At 38.5% G+C, this 24,469-nt stretch overlaps 1 protein-coding gene across 1 annotated transcript in view; it reads left to right on the top strand.

The window, feature by feature from the left end:
* LOC122806555 (acetylcholine receptor subunit gamma-like) overlaps positions 1-24,469 on the top strand; it is a 645,882-nt gene that overhangs the window by 345,183 nt on the left and 276,230 nt on the right. The window contains exons 7-8 of the mRNA XM_044077085.1: positions 12,591-12,791; positions 16,597-16,711. Of these exons, the coding sequence (XP_043933020.1) occupies positions 12,591-12,791; positions 16,597-16,711 (316 nt within the window). The remainder of the gene's footprint in view (positions 1-12,590; positions 12,792-16,596; positions 16,712-24,469) is intronic.

Genomic DNA, 24,469 nt, shown 5'->3' with positions numbered 1-24,469 from the left:
GCTCTCTGATTACTGGTATTACTGAACTTTTGTTAACCTATAAGTTATCAGCTTAAAAGATGTTTACCAGAATGTGGGGATCTCAAAGAGGAACTATATCACAAGTTTGTGAGCTAACTCTTCTTTGAAAAAGGGAAGTAAGGCACAATACCAGACATTACGAGGCTTGTTTACAACTTAGGAAATTATCTGTAATTTTCTAAAATATTCCATCAACTCATGATGAGCTTGTAATGTCAGATTTTTCTACAATATTCCATCAACTCATGATGAGCTTGTGATCAATGACCCTGTTGTTTGTTCAAGACTATAAAAGCTCAAAGACTAAAATGGAAATCATCATTATCCGGATTTGATCACAGCACCAGCCTGAACTGAGCTTAGAGACATTTTGCCAGTGTTGGCCTTGCCTTGACTGAACAGATAGCTGCACTGGATAGGATTGAAGTCTCCCTATCAGTGGCAAAGATGATTTTGTTTATGCATATGATCTATTAGTTTTTCTGTTTATTTAGTATTAGTTTTGCTGTTTATTTAGTAAGTTTTGGTTTAATAAATTGTTAAGTTTGAGCCTTGGTGTCTTGTGTCATTTCTAATCCTGTATCAACCTCAGATTTCAAAGTAACGGACTAGTTCAGGGGGTTATGCTAGTATTTCATGGGTCAAGGCAAGGGGAAGTGAGGGTTGAAATTTGAGCTGAATTTGTCCCCAGCAAATTCTCTATGTCACTCTGCTCAGTGAAGGTGGCACCACTGACCATCTGTAAGGTTTCAGACATACTTGTACAAGGTCTTGTGGCTGGCTTTAGCCTGTGAGACTATCTTGACCTCATTATTGGCCTTGTTGGACATAATTAGCCCTCTTAGTTTCCTGCTTAGTTTAATTAGAGAACTCCTTTTGCTATATACCCTATTAAAGTTAGGATTCCACTAGTGTGGTTTATTTTTAGAGTTTATTTGGGAATTCCTTCTAATAGGTACAGCACCCTTTATGCAGCAATTTACATGGTTGTACATGGTCTCTGAATTCGGCATAGGTTGCTGTGAACTCTGGCTTAGGAGGAACATTGCATTTTGAGAAGCTATCGCTTAATTGGATGTTGTTTGCTTTGGAATAGATCCTAACTGTTACAGGGTTGTCTGGGGTTACCAAAATGATTTTATTTTGAAGGAGACAGCTTTGTAGTCAGACCTCACCAGTAGGGATGAAAAACTGGTGAGGTCTGAACACAAAATTGACCTCACCATTGGGGACGAAACATGGAGGGAATGGGGGTTGCAGCACTCTGCCATGTTAATGAGTACCTGGTATAGTGTGTTTGAATCTTAGTGGGTGTGCACACTATATGGTTAAGAATATTTGTGTTCATAAAGACCAGAAATCATTGTGTCAGTGAGTAAGAGGCAGTGTATGTTTCCCAGTCTATAGAGGGGTAGTTAAAGTCTCCCTTGAATAGGGTATTTGGTTTAATGGTGAGTGCCTCCAGTAGGTCTATGTATGAGCCATAGGAATCTAGGGACATACAGGGTGACCTATATCTGGCTAGAATATGGCATGGGACTTTGTCTGTGGTGATTTACATTTGGATAAATTCCAGGGCATCATCCTGTTTAACCAACATAGCATTATGCTTGTTGCTTATAGAGTTTGAGACTCCTTCACTTTTTGTCCGTCTGTGTGATTGATGGTCTAAATGTGTGGAAGGTACAGAAGCCTTGCACTTGACAGAGTAATTTTTGTGGTTTTAAGCATATCTTGGTAATGGCACAGATGTCTATATTCTGCAGAGTGAGGAGAGCTTGTAGGGTATGGAGTTTCTTGTTTAGGCTCCTAGCATTGAGCACTAACACTTTTTTTTGGTTTTTATTTGCCATTGGTAGGTTTGTCAGTTTAGTTGTTGTTGTTGTTGTTGTGTCTTTTGGCTTTTCCCAGTTAGGGGTAGATTTCTACGTGCCGAGTTGCCTGCCCTGACGCACAACCTTCAACAAAGGTAAGCCCATTCACGCATGTTTCCACACAGAAGACGCTCTATCTGAGAATCGAACAGGACAACATCTTACTGTGAGGCGATAACGCTACCGCAGCACCAGAGTGTGTCACAAAAGGAGATACTGCCAGCCCAGCTAGCTTTTATTTTGTAAATAATTATACGTCATTTGTGAATTTTAATTTGATTTATATAGAAATGTCATGAAAGGAGATCTTGCCAGCCCATCTATCTGGAATTTTGTAAATAATTATATATCAGTTGTGAATATTAATATAATTTATATAGAAGTGTGACAGACAGAGATACTGCCAGCCCAGCTATCTGGAATTTTGTAAGTGGTTCTGTGTCATTTGTGAATATCAGCATGATTCATATGTCTGTGTTACAAATGTATTAGAACTGTATGTCATACCGTACAGACGTGCTGAAGAGATATTTTGTAAAGTACTGAGCAGAAATGTATATACACTATTTTAACTGTTTAGATGTATATACTTTAACAATGGGAACTGAAACACAAGAAGTTAACTTCAGAAGAATAGCTGAAAACGTAATTTCTTTATAACCACTTAATAAAAAGATGTTATCTTTCAGTTTCAGTCAACAGGAGACAGAATGTCTGTACTTGAGAAGTTTTTTGTATTGTCTTTAAATGTGGAAGAATGTAAATTATTTTATGATTTCTACCATTTGCCAAAAGATCTAAGGTATATGTGTTTTCACAGATAGATTCTAAAATCCATGGTTGTGAGCCTGGGAACTGAAGTTGGATAACAAAAATGATGTCATTCTGCAAGTATCCCAGCAGTAATATTTGGGATATTAATTTAAGAACTCTATGAGAGAGAGAGATAGGGCATTTTGTATTTTGTCTATCACTTGACAGAATCACCTAGAACATCCACTCAACACATCTGCCTCGTTGCTCGATAAGTAAGTTGACTAGGGTACAGTAATTTCTCTTAGATTCAGTCAGGAATATAGTGAAGTAGATGTTTTCTTTATTTATTTGAAATGTGTTTTAAATATATCCCATGATTTTGAACTGTGATGTAACTGTGATTTACTGAATATTATCTTGTTCTTTTATTATTTATTATTAAATATATTTAAACCTATCATTGTGGCTGATATTTGTGAGATATATTGAAGTTCTAAGAGTACTTGCATATTTATTTGCTGACACTGTGTAGACCATTCCTAATTGCCTTGCTCTTGGTCAAACTACCATTTGGATTAATAGTAACATTGTGCAGTAAGATTGGACACCCTTTATTAAGGGCCTTAAAGTAGCTGATAAGGACATGGCTGGTGGCAGTGATAAATAATTTATAGTCTGGGCAAAAAGGGGGCATAGCTAGTAAACCTGTGTCGGCTTTTCCCAGGTGTGTGTGTGTATAAATCAAATCTCAAAGTATGTGTTTATCAGCTACTTGGGCATGGACACAAAGCACTGGTTGGACAGAGAGGGTGCTGGAGTTCTTGGCTTGGCCACTCAGCTGAGATCTCAACCCTATAGCTGTGCCAGTGGGGAGTCTTATTGGGGATACGGAGAAAGAGGGAGAAACCAGACCCAGACTGACTGTGGTCTCTGTGTGCTCTTAAGGGAAATTGCACTTGATGCAGAGAGCTGCATCTGGAAATACTTTATGTGTAACTTGTCATCCTCCTAATGTATGTCCCCTCCTCATGCTAGTGGTGAGGATTGAGGATCCTTGATTACTGGACTAGTGTTTGGCGTCACAAGGTGAATAAAGTTTTAGCCAGTAGTTGGAAGCCTTAGGGAAACAGGTGCAGACCATCATTTGCAAAGCAATGTGGCTTGTTAACTAAGTCCTCCAATGCTGAAAACTACTGAATCCCCTAAAAAGACATAAGCAACTAAGCCAGTTATTGAAGTTAATCACTTTTTGTTTGTACTGTGGTACCATTCTTGATGAAGGTAGAATGCTAGGAGACACAAATTCAGAGAGATCAACAATGCCCAGGGAAGTACATCTCAGGTCATTAATGCCCAGATGGACTATGATAGAATAATACTAGTACATGTGGTGTAGTAACTAGGGAGTGTGTGTGTGTGTGTGTGTGTGTGTGTGTGTGTGTGTGTGTGTGTGTGTGTGTGTGTGTGTGTGTGTGTGTGTGTGTGCGTGTAACTTGGTCAATCCTTGCTCAAGATAAGCAACTTACCGTTATCTTTTCCTTGCTTATTCTGGTGAGGAGAGCATCTACTTGTTTTACAATGCAGTCCTCTATGACAACAGTCCTCTGTAATTTAGTTTTATTTAATGATAGTCAGTGCATTTTTTTTTCATAAAGCTAAAAATTAATGTTTACTAAAAGCATACAAGCTGTTTTTCATATCTGGGAAGGGAATAGAGATAACTAAAGAATACACAGCAATCAATGTAAGTGAGAACACAGTCTGTAACATACACTTTAGCATGTTTAACTTAATTTTAGTTTAAGTAATGCCTGTGGGTACAACTGAGAAAATGGGACAGTTGTTCCTATCAGGATGGTCAAACTTCATTATTTGAAAGTGTACATAGTTTTGTGTGTTTGTTTTGAGTTAATAGATTATGGGAGTGTACTGAGGTATGTTTGTTTTTTGTTTGAGGGTTTTCATTGAAACAAAAAGTCTTGAAAATGTGGCATAGGTTTAATTGCAGATGACAAGAAACAATTGTATAAAAGATCAGCCTGCTAAACATTAGTGAGGGCATGTAACACAAAAGTTGGAAAAATAAATTTTAAAAAGCTGTCACTTATAACAGGCAGAATAGACCGCAGTGGTGCAGTGCTTAGAACTGTTGCCTCACAGCAAGAGGTGCTCCCATTCGATTCTCGGCTGGAGTGCCTTCTGTGTTGAGTCTGCATGTCCTCCCCATGGTCGAGTGAGGTATAAAGACATGCAGGTAGGTGCATGCGTGAATGGGTGTGCCTTCCTTGAAGGTTGAGTGTCAGGCTGACAACGCAGCATCGTAAAAATCCACTGCCAATCTTTAGCGGCCCGGAGTTCCGCTGTGGCGACCCCTAAACAGGAAAAGCCGAAATACATTACTTACGTAAAACAGGCAGAATAATAACTTATTATCATAATGGCTATGTTGCCAATATTATTTTGGAATATAAATGGCCTTTCAAATATAGACAAAAAGGTAAATGTATTGAATTATATTAAGGAATGCAGAGTACAGATAGCAATTCTGCAGAAGATACATTTAGAAAGAAGTGAGCATGTGAATTTTGATAAAGAAAGGATTTCAAATGGATATTCAGCAAAATATCAGGGAAAAAGGAAAAGGGAAGTAATTATACTAATTGCTACAGGATCTACAATAGTGATAGAAGAGGGAAAAAAGATAATAATTGTAAATTTGTGACAGTAACGGGCTACTTGCAAGGGAGGAAGATTACGCTGGCATGTATTTATATTCCACTTAAAACTGCTACAATGGAGCTTAAGAAGTACTTAGAAGTGGGTACTGGAACTTGATTTGCAATAGTGAGAGTATATGAGAATGATTGCTTATTTAGCAACTATTTTTTGATAATAATTCCAGACCATAAGAACTTTTAGCACACTGACTTAGGCAACAGAAAGTAGAAAGAGTTGTTGCCAAACTTAGGGAGCCTTTAACAAGAAAAATAACCAGAGATCCTGTAGAAGTATTAGAGAGTATTATTTCAGAAATCTTATGAACATTTGTATAAAGCAGTGAAATGTGGAAATCTTGAAAAAAGTACAAATGGAAATATTTATGAAAGACTTGTGTGTGCCAAGGTTAGAGAAGATAATGCTCAAGAATTAACAGTCAAGACAGGAGGAGATGAGATAAAAAAGTGACATATAATCAATCTGCAAGAAAGTCCAAAGGAACAGATGGAATTCCTGTGGAAGGTTAGAAGCTAGGAGAGAAGAAAGTGATTAAGATCTGGAATGTTTTGTTTAGCAGCATTTTAAATGGAGGGGAATCACCAACATCCTTTAAGAAAGCTGTTGTGACTGTAATACCTAAAGAAGGTAAAGACCAGTTGGACCCAGCATTATATAAACCCACTTCAGTTTTAAATCATGATTATAAATTGTTTATGCCTATAATAAAAGAATGGCAAAAGTATTGCCAAAATTGACAGATATGTATCAATGTGCTTTTGTGGAGGGGAGGCAATCATTTGACAACATTATGCCTATAATAAAAGAATGGCAAAAGTATTGCCAAAATTGACAGATATGTATCTATGTGCTTTTGTGGAGGGGAGGCAATCATTTGACAACATTAACAGAACAATGACGATCCAGAGGGAAGCAGAATGTAAGAAAACATTGCTGTTGTTCGCGGGTCCTGGTACAGAGAAAGCATTTGACAGGGTAGGCTGGGATTTCATGCATAGGGCAGTAGAAACATATGCATTCTCTAATTCAATAATAAGGTTAATTATGAGGATATATGAGGGATCAGAGGCAAGAATTAAAGTGGGAGGGTTCCTCTCTGCTAAGTTGTGTCTGAATAGAGGAACCAGGCATATGTGTCTCTTTCCCTTTGTTTACTTTAGATTTAGAGCCATTGGCAAAGAAAATAAGGGACTCAAACATTCAAAGATACAGTTGGTATGGTAATCAAGAAAAGTTGGCTTTATTTGCAGATGATATTACTTTGTACCTGATGATACCAGAAAAGGACATTTTGGTGTTGCAAAACATTTTGAGACAGTTTCAAGTCTTTTGGGGATATAAAATTAATGAAGATATAACAAAGACTATGTTTTCTTACCAAGAATGCCACACAGTTCTTTGCTAGCCCACTTCTGTTTTCTCCCTACATTAACAACCTTCCTTGCGATATTCCCTTAATTAACATTACCTTATAGCTCACAAGTCTGCAGAACAGGTTGCCTTAGCTCAACAGTACAATGTCTTTCTTATCAGGCATTGGCTCTGTGATAAGAAAACCTACAAATAATATTTATTAATCTTCAGCTATGATATCTGGGACACCCAAAAGACTTGCATCACTGATCCCTGTGAAAATCAGATAGCTTTGTCTAATGTATACAAAAATCTTGGAGTTCTTTTAAATAACACCGTTATTTCAGTACCACACAGAAATAACACCCCTCTAAAGTTCTTCAACAGCTCAGATTGGAATATAGCAACTCATATGTGCTCATAGTTGAAGCTCTCCAGACTATTGCCATCAACGTACCAATCCATAGATTGGTATACACAAAACCTAGCATAGCTCCACTGTCTGCTCACAATATAACTTTACTTCAAACCACAGAAAACATGATTTGCAGATTCATCGACTTAGCCAATATTAATGAGCATCACTGCACTTCCAAAGGACAAAATAGCTTTCCTATTTCTGCTAAGGCTATCCATTTCATAGGTTTATAGGTCTTTCTAAGCTTATGGCCAGGGAGAACATTGTGGACCTTAGACACATCACAAATCTGGTGAGAGACTAACAATGTCCTTGGTTAAGTAGACTTTCTCCATGTATCCCCAGTGAAAATTTTGCAGTCATTCAGACTCGTTTTAAAGGTGGCTAGGGAAGTATTCTGCTTGATAGGAAAGATCATCCTGTTCTGAAAATGATGGATATGTTGGATGAGTTATTTGCCACGCCATTGTTCATGTGGTATTATACATTGAAGTTACTAGAGAGGGTACTTGCTTTATCACTGCTTCTGTTTACATGAAAGTGTTTGAAGGGTAGTGGGTCATTCATAGCAAGGAAGACAAAGCAGAGATCACCCCTCAGGAATCTGTATGACACTGAGTAGAGGGATGTGACATTTTAGTCTAGCAGAGTGGCTAAGGGTACTTTGACCCGAGTTTTTTTGGTGTTTTTGGTGAAGAAACATTAAGATCTGTCAAGCTGTTTTATGTGTTTAGTGAGGTTACATGTTGAGGGGTGCAGTGTATTCAATAGTGAGCCTAATAATGAATGAATAAAATGGGGATACAGCTTCTTTGGACCTTGGAGAAACAGCACAAAGGGTGAGTTCTGCAAGGTAGAAGGATTTTCTATCTGCCACTGAGACTTGGTGGACAAAGGAGAGTCTGTTATCAATATATGTACCAAGTCCCTGCTGAAGGTGTCAAATATAAGGGGAATGTTATCTGTGTGGTCAGCAATAGTGATGCTAGGTTTATTAAAAAGCCCATGATAAATACATAATGCATTTGTTTTCTGAAGAATTTGAAAATAAAAATGAAATTTGATAACCTTCCCCAGCCTGCTTTCATCTACAAACTTGGTTAGCTGTAGTCCCTTGAAATCAGCTATTTGTTAAACACCCTTATCTTTAAGCTACTACATGATAGCTACGGCCTTCCTCTGGCCAACAAGTTTTCCATGCATGAGTGCATGTACTCTCTGCAATCCAGTGCATCACTCAAATTAAGTGGACCTCAGTTCTCTTTAGTGATATTTGAAAAGTCCTTATGTACTCTTGTACTAGCCTCAAGGAAAAGGCTACCAGAATAAATCATAGTACTGGAGAGTTTTGTCTTCTTCAAGACAAAACTAAGGCACATCTGACTAATGAGTACAAATTAAAATGTTTCAGAGATGCTGGTTAATTCTGAAGCTGTTCCATCTTGTACTAGCATATTTTCTATAAATCACCCCTGTACATTTCATCATATTTGAGGGGAGATATTTATGGAAATTATTTTAAAGATATATATATATATATATATATATATATATATATATATATATATATATATATATATATATATATATATTGCATACAGAGTCTTCATTTACACAATGGTTCTAATACAGTTTTTGTGTGTGTGTATGTGTGTGTGTATGTTTGTATTTGCTCCTTCTCATGTACTTAATTGTGTCTTACATATAGCTGCATCTTATGTCTGCTGTGTCCAATCTTTTCTGGAATTTTCTGTAGCTTTGTATTACTAAATGGTCTAGGTAGTGGCTGAAAAGGGTCATGTACCAGCCCAATCATCTAGTTAACAAACAACAAATAAACGGATTAGGTGGTGGCTTATTATTTACATAGCTTAACTTTCTCTTCCACATCCTTACCCATGGTCAGTGTACTGTATGCATTACCTAGCTAAACCTTTCATTCTGAATATTCCATGAGGGCCTAGATGCATCAGTCCTAGAAATGCTGAATGACTCTGTATGGGAAATAGTCTAGATACCATAATATACACCCCATCGCTGATACATAACATTAGCCTTCTGGAATGGGAAGGCATAAACATTTGGTCAGTTATTTTAGGCTAACCTTTTAATACAAACTTACAAAATTCTGACAAATTGATATTGTTGCCATTCATGTATTTAAGTTGTTCAGGATGTACTGGTGTATCATCCGTGCCATCAACATAAGTATCAGATAAGCAGTGCTCAGACAGGTAGAACTTAGTAGAATTCAGTAAAAAGTGGTTCAAGTGAAATATCTGAGCAGAAGTAACTTCTAAAATCCAAAACGCATTGTACACTGTTCCAAAGCTGTGAGTCTTTAGAGCTGAGTACAGTGTTGTTTGAACTTTCTAGAATGGATATCCATCTTAGTACATCAGCATCAGCATGACATTTTTCTGCTGTTGAAACATTCTTTTTTAAACGAGAAACATCTTTACTGAATTATCACTTATGACATAGGCAACCATACATTTATATAAATGAAAACAAGCCATTCTGACATATTTCCAGTTGCAAACATTTTACATCACCTGTAATCTTCTATATGGTCATTGTTAGTTAGATATTACATAGCTCATTCAGTTCCTGCCTTCCCTTAAACCTCATTCCTTCTCCAAAACATTATTCTGCATGTATTATTCCCACAATTCACATTTTTTCTAAGTAATTTGCTCCTACCTTTTCTAAAGATCCCACTTTACATTCTTTTACCTCTGTTACTATATTTACTTCTTCTAGTATGGTTGGTTTAGACTTTGATTTCAATTTTCGAGTAAGTGTTTTTTTATCTTTCACCAGAATTAAATTCAGCAAGACCTTAATATGCCTAGGCAATTGCAATTCTGTATCACAACTCAAAAAAATAATTTCCTTAGTTACACTAATTTGATCATCCAGTATTTCTGACAGAGTAGTCTGTAGAGAATTGTTAAAGTCTGCCAGTTCATTACACTCTCAAAAATGTGTTCCCTGTTACCTATTTATTCCCTGTCACACCTGCAGCATTTGCAGTCTATCTGAGGAAAATTCTTTGGAGTCTGTTTGGGGTATAAAAATACCTCTGCAAGCACATCCAAGCAAAGGTACTAAATCTTCTAGACTTAGTTGCATATTTGGGAGCCATACATATATCTCCCATTGTTTCTTTGTGAATTACTTATCCAATCTCTCTTTCCAATCAATTCTAACATTTTCTGACTGATTCCTGTAGTTACTGTGCAATATTATGTATGCCATGGTAATTATCCCTTTTTAACAGCATCTTCTCTTCTAGAGTCTACTAAAAACTCTACCAATGCTGGTGTTTCACTTAGAATCCCTTTATTCTTTTCACTTTGCCTATACTCTGATATCAATCCTTGACAGGGAAGGCAATCTCTAGCCTGCAGTCCAAGTGAATCCTTGGTTTCTTCCCATTCTATTACCTTTCCCTCTCTAATTGTTTGCTCCCAGTACCTTGGTTCCTTTGCCAGTTTTCTCCAATAAATTCCAGCCCCTTCTTACCTATTCTCTTTATCCCTAATTGCAGTCATCCCTAATGGCAGACTCTCCTTTCTCCATTCCCGTGTCGGCTAAGTTCTTAGTCTTAGAATGCTTTCTACTACTTTCTGAATATAATATTCTGTATGGTTATTGTTATTCTCCTTAAGGATCTGAATCCAAAATCTCAGTCTTTCATTATTTCTTGAGAATCCCTCCTGTTTCATCATCATCCCTTTCCACTTGAATTATAACTTTCTACATGTGCTGTGTATAGGAACCTTAACTGTGTTGATTTATTTAGACATTATTATACTGATATGCTGTCAGCAGCATTGCCCAGTGCTGCATTATTGGTGGGACCATTTATGAAACAGTGTTCCTTTCATTAAATTAAGTAATTGGTGTTTTTTGGTCTATAACAAAAACATAATCATTTATTTAGTTAATTCCAATTGTTAACCGTGATAGTCTGACTGCCTAAAGCAAAATCGAAGACAAGCAAGAATTGTTTCTGGTATTTTGGTAATCCTTTGAACAGCAATCAATAATTTGATGAGGAATGCATTTGGGATGGTGCAGTGGTGCAGTGGTAGTACTGTTGCCTCACAGCAAGAGGTTCTCCAGTTCAATTCTCAGCTAGGGTGCCTTCTGTGTGGTGTCTGCATGTCCTCCATGCGTTCATGTGGGTTTCCTCCCACATTGTAAAGACATGAGTCTGGAGTGTTTCTCCCTGGGCCTCCATTGAAAATTGGCTTTATTCCAAGTCAGACTTTCCTGGAAAACAAATGTTAAATAAATACATAAGTACCTATCCATGTTTATATACTAAAGCATAGCAAGTATTGCAGTTTTAAAACTACCAAAACTGGGTTTGAGAAATACACAAAACGTTTCCTAAAATATACATGGGCATGAGAAAAAGAAAAGAAACAAAAAGTGTACATATGAAATAAACAAAAATAGGGGGCAGAAATTCACGTGTTGGCTATGCACAAATAGAAAAAAGAATGGTTAGAAGAACATGCAGTTAGAGTGATGAGGTGGTATAATATTCAAGTGTAGACCAGGAGCAGAACTAAGAGTTGGACAGGTAGTATTTGAGTCTGGACTAAAAGGATTTTAGTTTTTCTAACTGTCATAGTTCAACCTCGGTGTTGCTCCACAGTTTAGTGACATAACTTGAGTAAAATAAGTCACCAGCTAAGGTTTTAGAATTGCTACAGATTAGGAGACCTTTATTTCCTGAGCGTAGTTCTGTTGTAGGTGAGTAGTATTGGAGAATGTTGTTAAAAGCAAAACAGTTTTTGGGTTTATTAATTAGATAGTGTGCAGTAATGAGTTAGGTGTAGGAGAAATAGTGTGGAAGCACAATCCAGTGTAATTGATTAAGGGCATCACAGTGATGAGTTCTGTATGGAACGTTAGTTGCAAATTTAGCTATCTTGTTATTGCACGCATCCAGTTTCTTCATATATGTAGATAGCAGGTTAATAAGAATGGGAGCCGATTATAAAAATCATAAAAATAGTTATTATGATCATGCAATTATTTCCAAAATATTTGTATTCCAGACCTTCCTCATTCAGCAGTGAATATTATTTTTTTCTGCAGGCATCAATCTGCATTCAGCCATTTGTCATTACTATTTGTGTGAAAGAACAGCTTCCAATGCCATCATGATATGAAACATATATGATACTACAGTACTTAGCATTCTGTCTGTGCATTACTCTGACAGCCTTTGTCTTCTGTCCATCAAGCTATAGAGATCATCTGTCTTTGTATCTAACTTACACTATATGTATGTTGGCCTGTGTCTGACTCCTTGTTTCTCTTGAGCTGTCTGCTGGCACTATCTGATTCACCTACTTGCTCAGTTTTCCCCATGTCTCATTCAGCTTTGCTTTCTCTCTCTCTTGTTTTAGAGAATGGGGAGTGGGCCATTAGGCACAGGCCAGCCAAGAAGGTCACCGATCCAAAGTATACCCGTGATGACCTAGAGTACCAAGAAGTACACTTCTACCTCATCATCCAGAGGAAGCCACTATTTTACATCATTAACCTCATTGTGCCCTGTGTCCTCATATCTTCCCTTGTCGTTCTGGTCTTCTTTTTGCCAGCCAAAGGTGAGACAAGTTCTGAATTGGTGTTTGTATAATAGAGAAAACATAACTGTTTTAATTCACACAGAGCGCGAGCAATCACTGAACTATATTTTGAAAGAGCCTATGCTTGTTCTGGTGAACCTAATAATTTTCATGACACAAGTGAAGAGGTACAAAACAATAACAAATGTGATAAATAACTGAATTGTATAAATTACACTATTTGAATACTAAACTCATAGCATATAACATGGTTATTTATTACTGTCCTGATTTGTAAATCCATTGTGGAAATTTGTGGTTTGTTGCATAGCATTATTTTCCTCTTTGTCTGCACTATTTTATGTCTCTTGCTTGGCCATATAGTTTTTAAGTTTTTTTCTTTTTTTGTGTGTGTTTGTTGCAGTCTAATTTCTCTGTATGTTTAGGGTGTTTAATACTATGACTATTCATAAATCACTACATATTTAAAGTTCACGAAGTGAACACAAAATCAGTGCCAAGTATTATGGCAGACATACTTTCCAACAGTTTCTTATTTTCAAAGGCATCCCTGATTTTTTGCTTCAGGATATTGGCCTTTTCTATACCTTGTATTTATCATTTGTGAATATGACAAAAAAGAAATAATGATTATAGTAATTTAATTATGTACATTACAGTTAACACATTTTTCCTCAAAAATGTATATGGATAGAAATCCTGTTATTGTCAGCTTTTTAAGTAATAACTCCAGTAGGAATGCAATTGATTTGCAGTGCCATTTTTGATCATTTTTAAATTAGATCAGGAATTTTGAGCTAATAGACTGAGATTTGTGCTGAAAGAGTTGAAACCTAAATAGTTCTTGTGACTTAGCTGAATGGACTCAAGGGTGTTGTTTTCTACTGGTTAGTAATGGCTCATAAGCAGTGGAAGGCAGGGGACATCTTGTGACGTTTAAGAAATGCAGCATGCCATCCTATTACAAGGAAATGATACTGCTTTGCTGCAAGACGAAGAACTTTTTACCCTTTCTTGCGACGTAGTCTTAATCTGTAAATATATCCTAGAATGAGTTAGCTCAGATAGTATTCTTTAGATGTCTTTGCTGTTTCATAACAGGTCTAATCTTAAAACAGTACCCTTGTTTATGTTTAGGTCAAAGTTTTCACATTACTGAGACTAAATTGTGCATGCAGCTGACTTGGTGGGTGTATTCACATACAGTACAGTAATCTAGAACTACATTGGTAAACACAAGAAGTTGTTTTTCTTACATCTGTCTGGGGTACTTTTTCCTTAACTAGGTTCTCATCCTCCTCACCTTTCCTTCCCATCTCCACTGGTGTTCCCCAAGGCTTCATCTTGGGACACCTTTTGTTTAACATCTTCACCAATGATCTTTACACCTCATGCAAAAAAAAATCTTCCCTTATTCAGTATGCTGACAACTCCACACATATCCATCTCAAATAACATTCCTGTACTACACTCCCTGACCCAACAAGCCCTACTATCCACTGAACAATGGCTCTCTCACAACCTAGTGATCCTAAATCTCAAAAAGACCAAACTCCTACTTTTCCTTCCCCGTTCTCTTTCTCATCACAAAACCTCTTTTTTATTAAGTCTTCTAATAATACAGCTATCCAACCTGACACCCACACAAAACTCCTAGGGGTCATTATCGATGATGAACTAAAAAACAGAAACTAGGTCTGCTATATCGGAACAAAAAATTCCTAACCCCTGAATCTAGACTTACCCTGGGCCAGGCACTCCTCCTCCCCTCCCTCTTATACGGTGCCCCAGTTCTTACCAATATCCAGGCCTCCACTCTAAACAAACTCCAACAGACTTACCACAAAACAGCCAGATTCATTACTAACTCCCCATACAACTCACACCACTGCATTTCTTTAAACTCTCTTCAATGGCTTGAACTTCCCCAGTTTCTGCTATATTGTCAATTTCATATGCTACACTCTATTCTTTATAAAACCTCCTTCTGTCCATCTCTATCTTCCTTAGTCTCCATCTACATCCCATCCCAGACCCTCCGTACTTCTAACCAACAATTACTTGATATCTACCACCCAAAAAGGTCAGTAGGCAAACACTCCCTTGCCCATGCTTGGAACAAACTTCCCCTTGACTTACATTCAATCTCCCACACCTCACACTTTAAAAATGAACTAAAAGCTTATTTTCTCAATTCCAGGACCTGCCCTTGTCATGACCCCACCTAGTCTTCCTTCCCTTTATGTACCTTCAAAAGGACAATACTTAGTACCTCATTACACCTGTCTCTCCAATGTGTCTACTATGCATTTGCATAATTTTATACAAACAGAAAATGTTTATTGTTGACCTATTGAACTATATCAATGTAAAATTATGTTACTAAGCTTCTTTTTAATGCAACTTTAACTTTATGCATGTAACCCAACATATGTGAATGTTTTTGCTATAACTGCTGTTATATCAATATTGTTTAAAATTGTACTTGTTTAAAAATGTGCTACTGGAGCTTTTCTCCTCGGGTCTCCACTGAAAATGGGCCACAAGTCCAGTTGGACAAACCCGGTTAACAAATGAAAATAAATAAATAAAATAAATAGAATCACAACTTTGCTGCCAAAACTGGAGTTATGAGGCCTTCCTCTCCTTTATTAAACATTACCAGAATTGAACTTGATGGGTTATCAAGTATACTCACTGTGGAGATGGCCTACTTGGCTGAGTTCTTCTGCATCTTTATCTTTGAAATTGCTAGCTGGGCTCTTCAAATCATATTTTCAACTGCAATGTTGGGTGTTCACTTGTTGCAGATCCACCTGGGGTTTCTGTGGCATGGAACAGTATGAAACACCGGTAATAGCCCATAACACTAGAGTAATCAGAATGATTTCTTGATCCTCACCCAGTGAAATAACAATGAATTTGTACTACAGAAGTGAGTGATAATGTTTGTAATGGAAGTCAGTGATTGATAATGTAGCCTCATACTCAGATGCGTGGTCAGTTACAGATGAATATTTCATATTTGATAATGGTGGATATTGTTTCTTTTTCTAAAGCCACAGCAGGCAGTGACCCTGGCAGAAAAGTGTAGGTTCTGTTAATTAATGCCTCTTTTGCTAAGTTAGTGGATATGTTGCTGGCATATGCTGGGTGGTCTTTGTGCATCTGTGGGACCAGTAGTCTATTTTAGGATGATTTTGTAAAATGAAGTGAGTGGGAGGACACCATTGTTATAACAGGGAATTTCTCTTGTACACCTTTGACAGATGACCTTTGATTAAGAATGCTCATGTGTGTTTGTGTTTGTAGTTCAAGGGCAGAGACACAGACCTTGCCTGCATTTCATAGTATTTCTCCTTTTTTAATATTCTGTTTGACCTACCAAATTTAATTTTTCAATGGTTCAGAATTTAAACGTCGAGTAGATTTCTTACAAGACATAATGCTGCAATAGAAAGTAGTTAAACATAAGCATTTATGCATTTTAGCAAAAGGGTATTGATATGCAGACTCATAATCAGATAATATGTATAGTGAACAGCAAGTTCTGTGATATAAGAAGGCCATTTCAGATGTAAGCAGTGTATCTACCCCAAGGTATTCTTCAGTAGTAGATATGTTCAGGGCCATACATTCAGTTACTGGTGCCCTGAAATATCCCTATATATCACAATACATACTGGGACACGCTCACATGTCCTTTTATTAAAAAGTACAAGTAGTTCATGCCTCACTATAATTCCCTGTCTGAACATCTATTAATGATGAATGATCTCAGTTTATTAGTGCATTAGTTAATACTGTTTTGCTTTTCTTGCAGCTGGAGGACAGAAGTGTACAGTCTCCATATCTGTGCTTCTAGCCCAGACTGTCTTCTTGTTCCTGATAGCACAGAAAGTTCCAGAGACATCTCTAAGTGTGCCACTCATTGGCAAGTATGTTCTCAGATTACTCTGTACATGTGTTTTGTTATTATATGATGATGATTGTTATCATTTCATGCTTGTTTATTAATTTAGAAGGCCTTTAAATCCCTCTTGGGATTTGTATATGTGTGTGTCTGTGTGTGCATGCACTATATCACATACACACACACACACACACACACACACACACACACACACACACACACACACGTATTCATAAATATATAAAACAAAGCTAGACATCAGCAATTATATATTTCAACAATAAGGTATTAATATGCAAAGAGTCATACATATGCACGCACACACACACATACACACACACACACATATATATATATATATATATATACATATATAAATATATATATATATATATATATATATATACATATATATATATATATATATATATATATATATATATATAGATATACAAGTGAACATACCAAGCCAAATACTGTTTCATTAAAATGGAATAGTGCTTCAGGAAAAGACATGCAGATGGTACCCCCAGCTCTCTTGTGGCAGTGGCTACATCCCAAGAGCCCCAGCTCTAAAGTTACTACAGTTCAGAGAAATAGATGTATCTCGAGTTTTGCCATTCCTAGACTTCGTAAAAAAATTAGTAAACTACTTTTCTGGCAGCATTTTATGTGTTCTTGACAATCACCTCTGATTTGGCAGAAATTAATTCTCAAGACTTAACCAGAATATATGTATTTAGTAAAACAGAGTAGTGCCCAGTGTTCCTCATGTGTAGCCCACCACTTTCTCCAAGAGATCGAGGACCATTTACAACAAGAGTTAACTCTTTACATCCGAGTGGCGCCTCCAGGTGCAGTTAACTCCTACTGATGCCTCTAGGTGTCAGATATTGCTTATTCATATTTGCATCAATAATTCCAAAGCCATGCTATGTGCAAGACTTTAAAATGTTTCATCTTAAAGCTTATACAATGGCAAACTCAACTGCATTAATATTTGACCTTTGTCTAGTGCAGGTAATTAGATATCAACTGTTGCTTTTATGATATTAATTTCTGTAGATATAATGTTCACATTTTTCTAAATAGCTCGGCAACCAGGTAACACAAACAGAACTCCTTAGCCTCATATAAAAGCTTTCAGCTAGATGAATAAAATGCTGTTGAAAGTATCCATGTAACTTGAGTGGTTGCTGAGATATTGTAAGTTGTTTACAAAATATTACAAATGTCATACTTAACTGTGTTTACTGTGACTTATAAAATTTGGTTTAAGACCTAGAACCTAAAGAATAAAACTGCTATAAAAATAGTTTGTGCTGAAGAGTTTGCCATTTATACTTCTTTCATAACCCCTATGATTCCAGAGATATGAACATTTGTTTGAAATGTGAGGACATAATTGTATTCTGTCAAAAGGCTTAGGCTCTGCCCATTGGAAGTTATATTGCAAACTTCCTGAGCTCCATTGGAGTGAATGAGTTAAAGAAATAACCTTGGAAAATCATCAGACACTTTTTATTCACTTCAAGAAATTTTCTAAGATGAGATCTAATGGCCAAACACCCATTTACTTTTGCACAGTCATGGAAGACTTGACTGGAGTCTGAACTCTCAATAGAAATGCATTGGAGGTTTGTGATTGGTGAAGAGCACAAGTGCAAGATGGCCATTGGTCAAATAAATATTAAAATGAAAGTTCAGGAAGTGAGTGCTCATGAATTTTCTATGAATTAAACTATTTGTCTTCCTCACACTAGCCTATAAGTGATTCTCACAATTTCCTACTGATGACAGAAGACTTGTGTCTAACTCTGCTTGGTTGTTGACACTAGCAATCTACAGCCCATGTTCCTTCCTTCCTGTATCCAATGGCATCTGTCCTGTACCATCTTGATTTTTTTCCAGTGGATTTGCTCATTACCAAACATAAAAAGGAATGCATTTTATTTATCCATTGTCCTTTTTTCATATCCAGACTGAAGTTATGACCTCCAAAATATAGGTGTTTTCCTCCATCTTTGTCTTTCTATCTTAGATGAATTCCTTATAATGCCCTACACCCCATGGTTATATGTAGCCATATCTCAGCCTTCATACTCTGAATGCTTAGCCTTTTTAAATATATGTTTTCCTTCCAGCCCTGTAACTATTCAGGTTACTTTCCTTTGTAACTTGGTTATTTTAATATACCTTTCCATCATAGGTATCATCCTTTCATCTGCAAAATGTGAACACTACCTCTTACAATGTGGAACAAACAGGCAAAATGTGGAATACATGCTAATGACCAGCTAGGAAGCTCACTGCATGAATAACTGTTTCTTCATACTTAAAAATAATTATTGTGATGAATTGATATGATTCAGTGTTACTCATTATTATTTATCATGGTTCTTTTTCAAAATAAATACTTAACAGTAAATGTGTACCAAAGCCCTTTCATTGTGGAAAAGTATAGAATATAAGTCTCAAAATGAGGAATGTTCCTAATAATCAAGTACAACTGGGAGATGTACTCTCCATGAGCAATCTTCTTCAAAACTGAATACTATATTCACATATGTGTTCTTATCCTTAAGTAAAGCTAAAGCACCTCCTTAACCCTTGTGTGTTCCTTCCTAATTGTCTCGTCCAATATTCTGCTGACCTTTCTTGTTGCTGATATTTCATCACTATTATGAATATTACCCCTTATCCTTTTTTGCCATTTGCTAGGAATTTGATCCTTCCTAGCTAAATCCATCTGAGCTGTTATGTCCCATTTGCAGTATCTGTTAAACTTTAACTATTTGTTGATCCAGGTCATTAACCTCTTTCATTTGTTTCTGACTTCCCCAATGTGTTGCATACCTCCCAGTTTAGAATTTTCCACAAGCAGGTTTATGGTTCCAGCTTCCACCATCAGTGCATTATTAAGGTCAGACATTTACTAAGTGAGTAGTGTAAATTTCAGGACCAATCCTTGTGCAAAGTGTTAGTAACCTCTTACCCTATAAATAATACCACCTTTGCCATCACCTTTGTGCCCTTCTCTGTATCCTCTTCTGTATCGATTTTAGCAGCTCACCATCCATTCCTACCCTCTTCCTTATTACCTTTCAAAGAAGCTTTCCAAGTGGAGACGAACTCTTTGCTGAAATCCAAGTGCAACACTTTCACACCTTTCCACTTTTCTTGCCACCCAGTCATAAAACTGGATCAGATTTATTTAAGTTGATCTTTGGTTGGAAGCTCAAGCTGGTTATGTCTTTCTAAAAACAAATAAATAGAAAGATCAGTCTTTCTTTCAGGATAGGAGGTGAAGCAGACTAAGCTTATATAACTACTTGGGGTGTCTGTGCCCCTTCATTGCACAATGACACTGATGTAGTGCTTCTCCAGTCCCTTGGTATCACCTCTTCTTTTCATGGTCTGGTGAGCTGATCCCTGGGGCATCTAGTCACTTTGGCATTCCTGTGTATCTTATTTGGACCTTGTGCCTTGTCCATCCTTAGTGCCATATGCTCCTTCCCCACTATATTATCCGATCTACTGACTTTTCGCCACCCACCACTGTTTTCCATTCCCATGCCAGCACTCTTTTCTTGCATTTGTAAATACTGATACAAATAATTCACTAAGAATCTGTGCCTCCTTTCTTACTGTGTTGCCTCTTGCCTTGTTTCTGCAATTTATTGATTTCTTTTTCAGTGTTCCTCTTCTCAACTAATTACCTGAAAAAGGACTTTTACTCTTTCATGATTTTGCCAGATTTTGTTGTTTTTTTCATGTCTTGGCTCCCTGGCCACAATTTTCTTGGCCTGGTGGTATGCCTACATATACAGGTCCCCTTTCTTCATTCACTGCCTGTATTACTTTTCTTTATTAGGTTCATAGGTTCATACTAGGCTATCTGCCCTAGGGCATTTATAAGCCTAGCCAGAATGTGTTTGGCTTTCGCCACCCATTTTAAATTTATTTTGCTATGCCCTTTTTCGAGGTTAGTATACTGTGCCTCTGTCTAACAGTGACACAGAAGTGATACCCGGGGTAAACCTACGATCTCCCATCCACTCATCAAGATTCCTCTTGAAGAGAGTCAATGAGGGACTCTGCCTAACCTGGACTGGGATTTTATTCCAGAGTGAAGGGAGCCTCTGGGTTATGAATCTGTCCCTCCAGCATGTCCTATTTATTTCAGTGCTGAGGTTCAAGTCTCTCGAGCGCGTAGCTCGATGGGATTTGGATTTTCTGAGGTGCAGCATGTCCATTAATTCCGGGTTGGACATGGCTTTATACATCAGGCACAGATCGCCTCGGAACAGGCGGTATACCACTGAGTAGAGCTGGAGTTTCTTTAACCGGGCAGCATATGGCATCTGTTTGAGCCCTTTGATCCTCTTGGTGAGGTACGTTTGGGGTCTTTCCAGTTGCTGCAGGTGTCTGGTAAGGTACATCCCAAAAGGAGCATTGTACTCAATTATGGACCTGATGAGGGATGAGTAAAGAGGCACGATGACCTCCCCTGATCTAGATGTGAATCCCTTCATGATTAGGTGGGCTATATAAAATGTTTTTCTAACCACTTTGGCCGCGTGGTTGTCAAATGAGAGATTGCTATCAACTTGGGTCCCCAGGTCCCTAATTACTTCTTCTGTACTTAATGGATTTCCACCTATGTGGTAATTTGTGGGCACTTTGTTTTTGCCAAAGGGGATGACTGTACACTTTTTGGCATTTAGCTTGAGGCCATGGCACTGGCACCAGTTGTCTGTTTCTATGAGGCCCTTTTGGAGGATGCTTGTGTCGGCTGGAGAGTCGATTATGGTGCCCAGTTTGCAGTCATCTGCGAACTTGGTCAGCCACAGTCCTTCTGTGTTGGCCTGTACCTCCGAGAAATATATACCGAACAAGAGAGGTCCCAGGACTGAGCCTTGTGGGACACCACTTGTAACTGGTTTGGAGTCTGACATGGCTCCAGCAATTGTAACCATGTGGGTTCTGTCCTTGAGCCAGTTTGCAATCCATCTAGTGACATAGGGGTTTATATTTAAGCTGGTGAGCTTATCTATAATGCCCGAGTGGGGTATTGTATCGAAGGCTTTGCGAGGTCCAGGTAGGCTGTGTGGACCACCTTCCCTCGTCAATGGCCTTGGTGACTGTTTCAAAGAAATCAACCAGGTTTAAGAGGCAGGATCTGCCTTTAACAAAGCCGAACTGGGTAGGATCCAGTGTTTGTAGGTCCCCAATATCTTTATTTATGAGGTCCATGATGATCCTTTCCATAGCTTTGCAGACCAAGCTAGTCAGGCTTATGGGGCGATAGTTTCCAGGATCCGTTGAGGCACCACCTTTATGGAGAGGGACCACTGTTGCTGTACGCCACTCTTTGGGCACATATCCTGTAGTAAGGCTGAGATTGAACAGTAGTTTTATGTTTGGGTTTAGCTCTTCTTGGAGTTCATGTAGGACGCAGCCGGGACACCATCTGGTCCCATTGATGCTGTGTTTTTGCTTTGGAGAGGCGGCTCTTACCTGAGCATCTGAGATGTCAGGGGGGGCAGCACTCTGCTGGGATAGATATTTGCCCTTTTGGTGGGGGGGAGTTTGCGCTGAACCTGTCAGCTAGGATGTTGGCAATGTCTGTGGGTTCGGTGTATTTTTTGTCATTTTGGACTAATTCTGAGCATATCTGGGAATTACCACCCAGGTTCCTAACATAACTAAAGAAAGCCTTGTGATTATCCTTAGTGTCCTGTGCAATTTTTCTCTCGAAGCTGGCCTTAGACAATTTTATGTGTGCCCGTAGTTCTTTGCTAATACTGATCAGTGATGCCTTCCCTTTTTGGGATTTTGCTTTATCATTTAGTAGCTTCCTCCTTCTATTGTATAGTTTGTTTATGGCTGGGGTCCACCAGACAGGACGTCTGCCTTTGGAGGATTGTGTCTTGGTTTTATTTGGGATCGCATGATCCATGCATTCCTGAAGGTGTTCATAGAATGCGTTTATAAAGGATTCTGCGGTCTGGGCCGTATTTTCCACAGGCCCAGGGGCTTTGAAGGATTCCACCTCAGTTTTGAGGAGTGTAAAATTTGCTTTAGAGAAGTTTTTCACTGTGGTTTTCTGGGCAGGGGGTGGGGTCGGGATGTGAATATCCAGTGAGATTAGTTTATGGTCTGATCTTACCAGTGAGGGATACACTTCTGGTCTGGAGCATAGAGTCCCCATGTTGGTGATGATCAGGTCCAGTATGTTTTCCCCTCTTGTGGGAGTGGTAACAAGTTGTTCCATAGCATTTGAGTTTATAAATTCTAGGAACCTTTGGGCTAGGGTGTTGGAGCTAGAGTAATGCTCCCAGTCTATGTTTGGGTAGTTGAAGTCGCCCAATATAATGGTGTTTGGAGAGACCTTCATATTTTCCAGTGTTCTCAGGAAGGCCGAGTGGGGTTCCTGGGTTTGGGATGGTGGTCTGTAGCAGGCTATAAACTGGAAGGCAGTTTTACCCACTGTTAGTTGCACATGGATAGTCTCTGATGCTTCGTGCTTTGCCACCAACCTGGAGGTGTGGGTATCTTTGATGAATATCGATACTCCCCCTCCTTTTGTGGTTCGGTCCAAGTTTTGGGGCGAAAAGCATGGTATGAGGTATAACCTGGTAGTGCTGGGGTGCTCTCGGGAGCCCTGAACCAGGTTTCTGTTACTGCACAGATATCGATGTTCTCCATACTAAGGAGAGTTTCGAGTGCGTGCATCTTGAGGTTTAGACTTCTGGCGTTGAGTAGCATTACTCTTAGTTTCTTATCCCTTGTGATACCTATGGAGGTGGGTTTGTCTTTTGTGCCTTGCCTAAAAAGGCACTATGGGGTAGCAACAGCCTTTGCCAATATCCGAAAGCCCAGGGGTGACAGGTGCAAGCCGTCCCTAGCGAAGCATCGTGGCTTGTCGAGCATATCATCCCAAGCTGACAGGCATTGGATCCCCTTTGAATGACACCAGTACTTAAGCCAATTGTTGAAATTGATCATCTTGTCTTCATATTGTGGCATCATTCTTGGTGAGGGTAAGATGCTACTCAAGGTCAGGGTCATACCAGCCTGGGCTACATGCTCAGAGAGCTCCTTTATGTCTCTTTTCATGTAGTCCAGGGAGGTACGTCTCAGGTCATTCACACCAGCATGGACAATGACTGAGTCATATTTGTACTTGCCTTGGAGTAACCTGAGTGCTTGTGTTATGTGGCGGATCCTAGCGCCCGACAGGCTGCTCACCATGACCCTCTCCTTGTTCAGCCTGGTGAGCGGGACGTCAGTGTGCCTGACAATAGAGTCACCTATTACAAGTGTATCAGGTGTGTTGTTTAGTCTTAAGGGCTGTGACTGTTTGGCACACTGGCTTTGTGAGATATGTGTTGCACGTGTTTTGTTTTGGGGTAGTGGCTGCTTGGGTGTCTGCTTTGGAGGTCTCTGCTGCTCCGGCAGATCTTTATTTAGAGCCTCCGAGTATGTTTTTTTGTGATTATGTGTTTGGTTTGCTGTCGTGGTAGGTCTATGTGAGACTGGAATTATAGTGAGTGTGGTTTCCTTCTCCTCCTGACTGGTTATGCCAGTACTGAGTTGAGAGAGCTTAGCTTCCAGTTTGGCTATATGGTTGCATCTCTCACATGTGTTGGAATTTGTTGGGAGGAGGAGAGGGTTGTCTGTGTACATGAGGCAGTTGTAACATTGCCTCAAGATTCCCAGATTCACCAGCTGGACCGGAGAGGAGATTGACAACTGACCTTTGGACATGCTAGAATAA

The sequence above is a fragment of the Protopterus annectens genome, chromosome 7.part0, assembly GCF_019279795.1.
Source record: "Protopterus annectens isolate FY-2018-M chromosome 7.part0, PAN1.0, whole genome shotgun sequence".
Lineage (NCBI taxonomy): Eukaryota > Metazoa > Chordata > Ceratodontiformes > Protopteridae > Protopterus > Protopterus annectens.
This window is presented reverse-complemented; position numbering and strand designations above follow the sequence as displayed.